This window comes from Argiope bruennichi, chromosome X2, assembly GCF_947563725.1.
Source record: "Argiope bruennichi chromosome X2, qqArgBrue1.1, whole genome shotgun sequence".
Classification (NCBI taxonomy): Eukaryota; Metazoa; Arthropoda; class Arachnida; order Araneae; family Araneidae; genus Argiope; species Argiope bruennichi.
Window position 1 is genome coordinate 83,381,427 of NC_079163.1, and position 13,760 is coordinate 83,395,186.

General features: G+C 26.9%; 1 protein-coding gene across 1 annotated transcript in view; it reads right to left on the bottom strand.

Annotated features, from left to right (window-relative positions):
- Window positions 1-6,246, bottom strand: part of LOC129960075 (ATP-dependent translocase ABCB1-like) — a 55,147-nt gene extending 48,901 nt beyond the window's left edge. The window contains exon 1 of the mRNA XM_056073162.1: window positions 5,914-6,246. Within this exon, the coding sequence (XP_055929137.1) occupies window positions 5,914-6,026 (113 nt within the window). The 5' untranslated portion in view covers window positions 6,027-6,246. The remainder of the gene's footprint in view (window positions 1-5,913) is intronic.
- Window positions 6,247-13,760: the final 7,514 nt, after the last annotated feature.

The following is a 13,760-nucleotide window of genomic DNA, read 5'->3' on the forward strand; positions in this document are numbered from 1 at the left end:
TTGTGTAATAAATTCTAAAATAATGGAAATCTTATTATTTTAAATTAATGTTTTGGAAAAATACAACGAAATAATAAAACTTATCTCGATTTTTTTTTATCAACAATAAAAAACTTGTTGACATATTTATGAAAGTAAATGTGGCGACATAATTGATGTTTTACAGCTTTGAAAAAAGCTTAATGAGTAAACAAACACAATAAAATAAAATAAAAAAATATGCAAATAATCCATCAACTCATTTCATATTTTTAACTGCTAAATTATCTAAATATACAATTCAACAAAAAACAAGTCTTTTGTGCGACGAAGAAATTGATAATTGTCACCAAAAAACGTATTTGAAAATGCTTAAAGGAAAATAAAAATATATTATAAACACAGAAAAGGAAAAATAAATAGAACTTTCAGATTAAATAACCTTTAAATTTCATTAAGCTTAGAAGACTGATTTTTCAAAAAAAAAAAAAAAAATGCGATTACTTTCAACAGTGGAAACGTTCACAAGTGATGACAGCTATTAAAGGGACAACATATCAACATAAGTTTATTATATATATGTCTATATGGAGTATTAGAGCCAGAAATATACAGGGGAAACTAGATTCAACTTTTATGCTGCTAATACAGTAGACTCCCGATTATCCGCGCCTGCTGCACTAAGTTTTTTTTTTTTTTTTTTTTTTGCTTCCAAGCAAAGAGAAAATGCTTCCAAAGCAAAAAGCAAACACAAATGACTGATTTCTTCAAAAAGGTGTAGTTTTACAGTTATGCTTTTGTAATTACCTAATACATTACAGTATTAAAACAGTACATATGTATTAATTTTTCTGTGTATCCTTGACGCCTCTCGTAAGTACAAAGCACTTTTCTGTTTTCATTAACAAAATGCAGTTTAGGTTCGTTTTGAGTGATATACTAAAATATTAAGCGTTAGTTAAACATTTCCTGCTGTTTATTTTACGTTTTATTGTACATAAAACGATTTTTCGAAGTTGGAATGACTGTTTTCTCTTTTGCTATACCCGTTTTCAGCTTTTTTCGGATTATCCGCGATTTTTGTTATCCGCGGCGGCCGCGCCACCCAATTCCGCGGATAATCGGGAGTGTACTGTATTTCTAGACTACTTTGATTATTAGCATCATAAAGACTAAATTTTTTTAAATGAGATATGTATTCAAGCTGAACTTATATCTCACTTAAGAAAAAAGCAAATATATTTCACAAAATCACCTAGAGTCAAGTCTCCCTAAAGGTAAAATATGATCCACACGAGTAAAAAATTATGAAAGATTGAGCTCCTGAAAATTTAAGTAGCAAAAATTCTTAGTTCATACATCTATGAGTTTTACACATTTGTAAGCAAAAACAATTAAGAAAACAGTATTAATTCGAATGCATTCAATTAAACTTTTAAATATTTGTAATTATAAGCTTCTGTCATCAATTAATTCTGTATTTATATTTTATTTCGCATATATTTATATACATAGTAAAACTTTTAAAATTATATAAGATGGCAGAAAGGAAGTTTTAAGAAGTTCTTTTATACAAGAATAGAAGTATACATACATATATTTTTTTAACTGCGCACTTTTTAAAAGTAAATAGAAAACAAATTAAAGTTACATAGTTTTAAATCTGATTAGACGTACGAAGCAATTTTAAAAAGCGGTGACATTATGATTGTTTCGTAATTCATTAAATGTCATAAAGATGCAGATGATTTTAATATAAGTTCTAGCAGATTTGTCCACTGATGATAATTAAAGTCTTGAGATTAAGAGAAATTTTCATTCAATTTCACAAATTTAAAGAAAATCCCCCCCCCCCTCGAACCAATAATAATAAAAAAATGTTTCCATATTCTCTAGGTTTATCAAACAATTATAAATCGATTATTACAACGCTCTATAGAGATCGTGTTATTTTCATACGCATTTTCTGGGCATAATATATCAATTATCAGGCTCGAGGCTGCTTTTCAATAATACTAACTGCGAAAAGTAAAAATAAATAAAGAGAGAGGCTTTGACAAACATAAAGGGGAAAAAATGAAAAGCAATCAAACACAGAAATGGCACACAAAAATGTCAATTCTAGACTAGAGTAGTAAAATCAAGAAAACAATCTAGTTTAGTAAAACTGAAAATTTACTGAAAAAAGTCTTTACAATTTAATGTTCAAATTTGAGAAATTTTTCTAAATGAATCAATAACTGAAAAATCAAATATGGATATATGAATAGAAATCGTAAGTTTTCTTTTTTAACATATTGAAGCTATGCACCCTTGTAAATAAAAGATATATATATTTTTTAATTTTATAAAGTGTCTAATTAGAGTAAACGCTTTTGATGAACTTTTAAGAACCTGTAGATGTTTAGAATTTCATACATTGCATTGAAAATATTATATTTCAACTCAATTAATACAAACTGAGAAAAGTGATTTTATATATATTTATATGGTATGAAACTTTACTTTCCACATTATGACATAGATTTGTTACAATATTTTATGCTTCGCACATATTTTAAGCAATTATATGATGAGTAAACAGTTAAGTATGACCCTACCCACAAAGAGAGGTGTTAAATATTTAAATAATATCAGTATATTTACTTTTACTTTATTCTTCTTGTTGGATAAGAAATATAAACTTTTATGGCCTTCAGAAAGGATTGTAGCACAATCACTGCTTTGATTCCCCCCCCCCTCTTTCATACCTTGGAGTAGACAGAACAATAACAAAGAAAACAAAGCAGAGTTGAGAAAGCCCCCCCCTCTTTATGACTGAGCAACTTTAGCCAATTATAAATAAGTGCAAACTTAGAGCTTAAATAAAATATTACTAACAAAACAAAAAATAACCACTTTTTAAAATTTTAGAATTTCTTCTGGATTGTTGATTGGTGTATCTGCCACACATCATTCTGCATCCTACTAAAAGGAATTTTATTCATCACTAGTTTCAGTTTTTCAATGAAACTTGTGGAAAACAACTGCTATTTCAGAACAGATTTTCACACAATGGGATCTTGATTTTCTTCCCATATTTAATGCATACATCCAAATTTAAATTTTAAGTTTGTTAGCTGAATGGCAAGTGCCCTATTACTTGAAAAATTATTTCTTTCCAAGTTCTAGCATAAAGTTTTTTTGTTTTTTTTAAGTGAACAATTGAATGGAACCCAAAAGAATGTAAATCCAAATGTTAATCTTAACTGAAATATAATTGAAAAAAAAAAAATTTCAAAGGGCTAAAAATAAAGAAAAACGAAATTTATACCACATTCATGAGCATACTAAACTCCATCAACCTTAAAATATATTCCACTGTCTGCTTTTAAAAACTCCTTGCTAAATATTGCTCATAAGACTATTTAAAACAAATGAATCAAAGGGAATATTACAAACAAAAGATTAAAGATTTTTTGGATAATATTCTTTCCATAATACAACTAAGATAATTTTTCACATATAACTTAATTCAGAACTCTTTTTTAAAAATTATTTTGAAAGTTATATTTATTTTAAAATAGTTAAGCAAAAAGAAAAAAAAAAAGGAATCCCATTCTTTTATCATAAAATAATGAAAAGACTAATATTATTGATGTAATATCAAAGCTTACATATATATGTTCAAATGATTTCGAAATAACATTTGTGAATTTGATTTTTAAAAAAATATGATTATCACATTAGTAGAAGCTATAAATATTTTATTTTTTACTGATCTCTATTAATAATAAATATATATGCAAGCATGCATCTGCCATTATGTCTGTCTGCGTATATGTTGGCATTCTATATATCAGACTGTTTGCTCCACAGTACTAAATTTGACACAAATGCACCTTGGAGGATAAAAATGTAAATCTTAGTGATTTTTTATGTGAAATTTTAAATAGAAGTTTAATCAGTAATAAATTAAGCCAAATTCAGTTTTTCAGCAATAACTTTCGAAAATATAATTGTATAAAAATAATTAGTACAATGATTCAAAATTCAAAAAATTATCCTTTTACAAATATTAGTTAAATAGATGTACAAATTTTTCCTGATTTTTCAGCACATTTTATTTATTTATTTGCCTAATTCACAGCAGCCTGACCTGACTTAAAATTCAAACAGTTTTCATTATTTCTTAAATATTTAATGATTTCCTTCCGCTGTTGAAAGTTAAGGAAGTATAATTTTGTTTAATATTTGTATAGTTTACAAGACAAACAAAAAAGGAATTTGCAATATTACAAAAGTTAGAAGAGAGATGAACCAGACAATTGCACTTTTAATAGTAATAAAACCTCATCAGACAGGTCTTCATTGAGAAAATTCATGCACTCAATAAACAGAACATATGGAAGACTATTAAATAACATGGTTTTAATACCTGACAATGTGACAGAAACAAGGAAATGGAAATATGCCAGATGCAATTGGAATTAAATATAAATAATATTCCTGATAAATCAACTGGTCATCAAAGTTGGATAGTGTAAGAATACAATCAATTAAAACTTTTTCACATTCAGAAGTTAACCATTAAATATATATATATATTCATTTCTATACATGTATCATTATAATTTATACATCCATAAATCATTTTGTAAAAATTGTACAGGAAAAAATAACTTCTATTTAGAGTAAAGATTTAAAACACAAACCTTTTCTTTATTATTTTTTCATATAAAACCTCTATTTTAATTTCTTGGGCAAATCTTTATTTTCTTAAAGCTGACAAATTAGATGAGAAAATAATCACATCAATGACTTATATTTATTGGCATAGCTGATTATAAATAAAGTTGACTTTTTGCTTCTAGTAATATCAAATATTACAGAAAACTGCAAAGGCCCAAATGGCAAATAAAATTTTCAAAGAAGGGATAAAAGTTACAAAAAGATGCATTGGGAGATATCAGATTTATCTTATTGACATTTACATTTTAAAGCTTATAGGTTCTTTAAAATTTGATTATATGTCAAAATTAGAACATTATTTAATATTTTAAATTTCAAGACATAGCATTAAAGAGTTTGCAGTAATTGCACAAGAATATATTTTTTTCTTTACAAAAATCAAGCTTTAAATCATAAATCATTTTAAAATTAATTAATAGTTCAAAAACCTTAACTCTAAAAAAGATTAAAAAATAAATTGCAGAAATAACTCAGGGATTGCATCCATTTCTACAAGTTACAATTCCAAAGAAAGCATTAAAATGTTGGTCTTTCTGGAGTCTTTTTAAGATCTAAAGTTAAATGAAATTTTAATCAAACTTGTTAAAATTAAAAGTTAAATGAAAGGATTATAATAAAATATTGATAAAATATTTTAAATTTTTGATTTATCCTCAAATACTGTAACTCCAATAAAATTATTAAATCGATGATGTGATTTCCTCCCTCAGTTTTGTTAACATATTCTTCCTTGCTTAATTAAAATCATTATAAATACATTTAACAAATCCTACAACAAAATTTTTATTAGCATAATTAATAACAAACTCAAATTTATTTCAGAGTAAAAATTGGTATAATATTTTCAAAATTTAATATCTTTTTCATTTATACAGATGATATACAAAAGAAGTATAAATTTTCACAATGAAATACTAATACAGAAAATTATTAGGATTCATAAATCTAAAACTATCCTCAATAAGCAACTCAAAACTTCAGAGAAAACATAACAATTCACATTTTTTAAAGCATTATTATGTTATTTACCTTGAAAACTAATCAATATAATGTCTCTATTAAAATTCTTATAAACATCAATAAAATTTCAGTTTTTATAATTTAGAAATATATAAAATATGTGAAATATATTATTTAAACAGTGTTAATATAGAAATAATTTTAAAAAATAAACAAGACAAAAACGAAGCTAAATATATTTACTTTTTTTTGCACTTAGCAACATATTTTTCTTTTGAATCCGTTTGTGAAATAGTCCCATATTCCCTAGAAGAATCATGGGAAATAAGAGTGCGCTTTTCGTCCACAACGCCCATCGAAAACAGAACCTGCCGAAGCCAAGACCACAATTACCTTTCCCGCAAGCTTCACTGAATGATAAATTTAATTCACTTGAAGATAATATTATCTTGTGAATGCCATATCTACAATACGTCAAAACATCCTGAGAACATGCCTCCCCCATTGCACCTAAAATGTTATCGATTTCCATATCTTTTAAATTACGTGACTTCATGCTTATCGAAAAATTTCGTAACGAATGTTCAACATTAAAATTGGTTGCTTCAGAACACTGGAGTTGCAAGATGCTGTTAGTTTCAGTTTCTTATAATTCCCACCTTCAGATTTGTTTACTGTTTTCAGTCGTTTCTCGTCGATGCCACTTTCGAATTCAAATTAATTTGACAGATAGTGCTTCTATAATGGCCCAAAATAGGATTTACTCAGACTATTTTGATCTTACCAAGTTTACAAATACACAAAAGGATTCTATTTAAGGCAAAACATAGTTATTTTTATTTCCATTGCAGTGTTTATTTCTCCAGATCAACTGCTGCAGCTCTAGTTCGACAGGAATACAAGCTTGTGGTCATATTGGATTTTAATAAAAAGCTGAAGCAATCATCATCGGTATAAAAGTATGGATTCATCTATCTGCCTGAAAGGAAGACGATATTAATGTATAAAATATTAAATAGAAAAGATCGTGTTTCTAGTTCTCTGAGTGCGTGATGTTGTCAGCTACACTTTACTCTTGCTTTGGTTTTTCACTTGTATTGTTCCTGGATTGTATATTATTATTACAACGCTGTATTATTACAGCGTTGTTACAATATTCCTTTCAGTAACTATGATTTTAAATGGTACTGACATTTTTTACTTGCAACACATAAGATTTATATGCACATTTTTATCTTCGTTTAAACATAAGTTTACCTTCTTGGATTAAAAATAAGAGACTGAAAGCCGTACGTAAAGACTAAATACCATAATTATGTGTATGATTTTTTTTCTCCAAAAATGCTCTAATTTCAATTTTTAAACTTTAGAGAACAAAGTTATAAAGTTGGCTGTTTATAGTTATAACAATACTTGGCACTACTCTGAATAAATTCATGAACATACAATCTTACTTTCTTTGATTTCAAAATGCGAAAGTCACATTTGAAGGTAAATAGCACTTAGTATAAATGTTAAAATTTTGATCCTGTTCAAAAGTGTCTCTTCCATTCTTTAGTTAACTATTACTGATTTCTAGAACATACAGAAAAAAAATGCATGCATACAGAATTTCCTATCATTATAAAGATGCGAACTGAAAAAATGTTTATTAGATCAACTTGTAAAAGATTTTCTGTTGAAATATTTATCCTTCATTGTCGTATTTCATTCTTCTTGAGAAAAAAAATTGGTTTAAGTAACTTTAGTAGCTTAGCACTTAAGAATGCAGAACAAGGACTATCTTTCCTGCAAATAAATAAGTCAATAAAAAAAATTGATTTCTCACATGTGTAATATTAGTTACAAGAAATGAATCTTCCATCAAACTAAAAAGATTAATAAAAGAACCTAATTGAAATGATATAAAAAGATATATAAAGAAAACATAGTTTGATAAATTAGTCAACATTTTTAGAAAAAAATATACTAAAAATACTAAAAGTATTTTTAGTAAGTAATCAAAAGTTTTAATAATTTTAAAAATCTTCTAAACTTTTTCTCAAATATAAGAAAAAAATTTTAATTTTCTGTAAAATTTTAAAAAGAAAAACATCCATTTGTATATAGGGCTTAACTCCTTTACCCTACTAAAGTTGGTGATCACTTAGAAAAAGAAAAAAGTATTGAAAAATTTGTGAATACTAGGTACTTTAGAGAGATATTTTTTTATTTTTATATCGGGCAATAATTTATTCTACGGGTTAAATCCATTCCTACTACAAATATTCAAGGTGCATAAGATTTAAAACGATGCAAAATATTTTAATGAGTATATTCCACTTTACAAATGTGACATTATTTTAAATATATATATTATTATTAAATTAAAGAAATGAAATTGTTTCATTTAAATGAATTGTTAAAGGAAAATGGGGAAAAAAACGAAATTAATCTCACTAAAATGAAAAGCACGTTATTTATACAATTCATTCAGCTAAGTAAATGATATTTCAAATGTATTAAGAATCTTAGCCGGTCTTATAAAATGGAAAAAAAAAAAAACCCCTACAATTTTTTTATTTAATTCAGAAAACGAAGGAACAATCATCCATCTTTCAAAAATAAAATATTTGTGCAGTTTAAAGTGCACATATTAAAGTGCATATTTGTGCAGCAAAAATAAAATATTCCCGTGCAGTTTCGCTAACATTGCGATTGCATAAATTGTAAAGCATTAGGATTTCAAACAGTTCTTCATTGCTGTATTGTGACATACTGTTTGTACAGGCTAATTGCACTCTCAAAATGTAGCAGAAGTGTGAAATATTTATGTGCGAGTTATTCTTACGTAAGCTATGCTATTGATCAATGACAGAACACAAATAACATAATATAATGACGCGTCTATTGAGATTATGGGACACACCAATCAGAGGCATATATTTGCATATGCAAACATTTCTAAGTTTTTTTACAAGTTCATTGACTGTGTTATTTTTTAAGTTATATTTTGTATTCATGATATAAAATTTTAAAGTATTTTTCAGGATGCATAGATTTTAAAATTTGTATTTAAAACTAAGGATATGAAGCATCTTTTATTTCCTTCTGGTGCATTCCTGCGTCGCGTCATCTGCACTGAAGCTGTAAACATTTGCATTTTAATTTGTGATTGACCTTTCACCAACTTTGTTTTAACATATATTTGAGAGTTTTCATGATAAAATTCTGAAATTTTGTACATGACCTTATTAGAGGATGGAGCACATTTTACTAGCTGGGAAATTTTTTGTACTGGGAAAATTTTTTCAAGGGATTTTAAAGTTTAATCCCTTGAAAATTTTAATCGATTTCATAACATTTTGCACTTTTTTTACACAACTTTGTAATTTATAGTATATGGCTATGATCAATATTTAAGGAATAAAAGCCTCGGTGAAGGTTTCTGAGACACCCTGTGTATTTCGTAACCCAGTGATGTCACGTATTTTTTCCTTCTGAAAGATGTGCAACGGACTCCACATTAGATTATGAAGATGCTATTGTTGTTTGGCGTGTATCTCAACGCATGAACTGATTTCATTGTGTTTAAGACCAGAAGTGATGATTTTAAGGTGGATAACCTGTTTACTGAATGAAATTCTTGCCCTTCGTCAACATGGACTTGTTCACTGATATGGCTTTAATCTCTAACACAAAAAGAGCTATCAGAATGAAAACAGTGACGATGCAGTATAACTCGACACTGATTATTAAGTAGGCAATTGTTTGTTTAATAATAGGCATGAAAGAAACAACTGCAAAGGAGTTCCGCAACTTTAAGAAAGGGTTTTTTCGATTTTTTTTGGGGGGGGGGAGGATTTTCAGACTAATTTATTTTTTTTATTATAAATTGATTTACAAAAATCATACACTCGAACTTATTCAAATTAAAATTATCATTTTAATGATGGAGCATTATTCCAATAACATTCCTCATTAATTAATTTGTTCTAAAAAGTATATTGCTTTAAAATTTGAAAAATAAATGGTATTTGAATCTATAATTAAATGGTATTTAAATCGTGTTAAGAAGTTCTCCTATTTTTTTTACTATTTTGTATATATTTACTTATATATTTAAATTTTGAATTTTTTTATCCGCAAGACACTGAAACCAACTCTTTTGAGAGTGACTCGCATTTAAATGTCTTACTATTTCAAATTTTCCAAACATTTTATTTAAAAACTATTGAAAGAGAGCTTTAATTAAAATTAATAGAATTATCTGGTTTGGGAAGATGGGGAAGGCAAACAGAGAGTTTCCGAGATTTATCATTAAGGGATTAAAAAAAAAAAACATGATTCCGAAAACAACAACTCTAGAAGAATGAATACAGCAGAAATTTACAATCATTCATCAACATTTAGAACTTGGGAGGATGGTTTTAGCATAAGTTGAAAATTTGATCGGGGAAACAAACAAATTTTCGTCAAAGTATGAAAACACAAAACCTATAAAATTAATGAAAATAATTTTATTGCAGTGTCAATTTTATCCATATTATCCAGAGTTTTATTTCAGAGCCCATTCTTATTTTAAAAATGAATTGGATCTACTATCGTTGAACGTTTATTGTTTTACTCTTGTCTAAGTCCTTCTCACGGTTAGAGGATCCACGAAATAATAAAAAACACATTTTTCCATTAAAAAAATTTTTATGAATAAAAATCATGGAAATAAAGATCTTGGTTTTTTTTAATGAGATTCCATTTTTAATAACTTTCCTTAGAATTGTAGCAAATTTAAAGTGACCAAGAAAATGATTTCTTGATAATTTCATAACTTGGAATCAGTCTGAAGAGTTTCTAATATTCATTAAAACTGGTTCATTGTATCAAAGAACAAATGTTTATGTATCAATCATGTTTACTCTTAAGAAAAAGATGTCAGTTATAATGAAGAATTTATTTCCACGATATGGAGAATGTATGCAGCAATTCCAAAAACAATACTAGTAGTAACAAATCATTTAAGTCTCATTAGATGGAATAAAATAATAAAAACACTATCATTTTAATATATTATTCCACATAATAAGTTGTTTCTTATACAAATATCATAATATGTCCCTTCCGACGGATATAATTTATAACTTAACACAAATTTTGACTTAAAATCCGCATTTCTCTTATCATTATCATCATTAAAAAGGATTGGCACATTATTAATAAAAATAAGTTTTCTTATCTAATTTTCTTGCATAAAAGAACAAACTTTAAGATGGTCTCACAAAAAGGTTCTAAATTAAAAGAAATTCAGACGATTATCAAAATTCAATAAAGAAAATATTATCCCTTCTGGATATCTATTCCCTTTCTCAAATAGATGTCTTTCTGTCTTCTTTACCACTGGACAAGGTAGATACCAAAAGGAGTGAGTATTAATTTAGGCGAGTTGCAATAATAAAGCTTTTATCCCTTTTTACTTTGTTCCATTTCTGACATTATCACACAGAGTTAAATAGCTATACTGTATTAGTTTAAACAAAATAAAGTAGATGATTATTAATTAGTTATTTTCAGTTCATGCTACGCCAAATGCATATTTATTTTCAGCTAAGATTTGGAGCTTGTCAAATGTAGAGTCCATATACTCACGAATAGTACCTTTCGTCTCACCACTTTCATTTAGTTTTAATTGGAAATCTTCCTGAAAACAAGTATAGTAGCTACGGTTATATTAACTAAAAAGGGAGAACTTTTAAGTTTCGCTATTTATTAAAAGAACTAATATTTTTTTCTTTCTAATGGAAATGTCTCGTATCAGTATTGCAAATTAATGATCTGAAGAATTCTGCAAAATTAATCTTCTTCTAAAAAAACAAAATTTCAAAACATTGCGATTCGATTGCATTTCCCAAAGGCAATAAAGATAGTTGAAACTTCAAAAGATAAATTTCTCTGCGAATTCTAAATGAACAATACAAAATTTGTGATGTTTAATTTTAATTTAACTTTTTTTCAATGCAGTCAATTGATTATTCTCCCATTTAAAAAACACTCAGAGAAGCGACAAGAGTAATTTTTTTGTCCATGTATAAAGTTTTCGATACTTGACAATCGAAATAGTTTAAAAAGCCTAAAAATTAAATTATCTATTGAAAGTATATAAAAATATAAATAAAATTAACAGAGGAAATAAACCTTTACATATAGTTTGAATATAAATTAAGAAAATTAAGTAATTTAGCTTCATTTGTGGGTCAGTGAATAATTATATCATATTATCTGTTATAACTGTTTTCGTTACAATAATGTCTTGGAAATGGATTCGTTGGTACTTTTTGCGTTGCTAAAGGAATTTTTTTAACTTCCTATTACTCGTACAGTATTCTACATTTTATTTCAGCTATTACACTGGATTTTTGTATTAAAAAAAAAGAGTCGCATTCAGCCGCTTTATATTGTACAAATGGACAAAAAAGAAGGAACAAAAATAAATTTATTGAATCGTTTATGTTGTAATTATTGAATAATTTTTCGTCTGGCATATCGGAATGCATTACCTTCTGGAAGTAAATATCATAAAATTGACAGGAAACCCTTGCTATCAAAATAAATGAAAATAAATGCTTGCTGTTTTAAGTGAAACTTCATGCTCACGTAATGTATGTTAAATAAGCTATACTAATGTAATTTTAAAATAAATTATACATTTTTAGGTACAAAGGAGATATAACGTTACAAAAAACTTAAGACAAATTACAATTAGAGAATATTAATATCTATTGTTTAATTAGAAAATATTCAATATGTCTCCAGAATTCTTTCACTTCGAGCCACTACTAACCTTAAAATGATTATATATTTGTGATTAACGAGAAGAAATTTCGATACTCTTTTATAGATTGTACAAATGGCATACAATTTAGTTACAAAGTATACGATCAAGCATAAAATCCATCTTATCTTGCCTCAAGACTGTTATATTTTAAAATGTTCAAAAAGTACTTATTGTTAAGAGGAGTTTATCTTTAAAAAGAAAAAAAAAAATTCGGATATTCAAACAGCTTTGAGATAAAAAAAAGAAAGAAAAAAAGGAGTGAGGTTATGAGAAGTAAAGCTTATCTTTAAGTTAGATTTAAAACTAAAATTATAAGCCAGATAGGAAAAGCTGATTGAAGATAATTGAAGCCAAGCTATGTGACATCACAGTCATATGACAACGCAATTCTGCATATTCTCTGATATGTTGCGACGTTAACCGTTTTTGTTTAGGAAAAATACGCAATGGTTTCCAATGTTAAATTAGTATGGAGCATAAATTGACTTATTATCATCCGAGCATCAAAGATTCTTTATTGGCCCAGCACATTTTACACTTCACCCCACTCATTTTACAGATAATGTAACAAGAAGGCATTTTATGAGCATTTAATAAAAATATTTGTATGCAACTCACAATATGTATAAATTTTTTTTAAATCCAAAAATTTATAAGCTGATGAAGAATGAAGATTATTTCTCGAAGCGAAAATAAACTTTTTGAGGATATAGAAAAGGTTACAAAATTTAGCAGAGAAGCGAGAACTCTTTTGATAAAATTTAACACAATTGTTGATCAAAAACCATTATGAAACAACTTTCATCTATTTCATTTTAATATTTATTTGTTAGTTTTCAAATGTTATTTAGAGTGATTTATATTCGATATGAGAATTCTAAAGCAGACTGGATAAACAATTTTAGAATGCCAAAACTTTTATTCATATTTTTTTTACCCTTTTTTTCCAATTTCATTCAAATTTTTTATGAGATTTGACCAAAGACAATAGCTAGTTACTTTTCCAAATATATCGTTTACAATTCTTATATTTGCATATCAGCACCATGAAGTGATTTGAAATTTTGCAGACTAATTTCGTTTCAATAATCAAATTAAAACCTTAAAATTGGTTTTAAATTCAAATCTAGTAATAAATTATGAAATAAAAAATCGCATAAATCGTTTGTCTGGTTTGGATGTGTTATGGATTTTGACTGAACCGAAGAATTTCTGGAAATCTATGCATTATATAATTGAATATAGTATATGAATTGTTGTATTCCATCAGAGACCGTTTCTG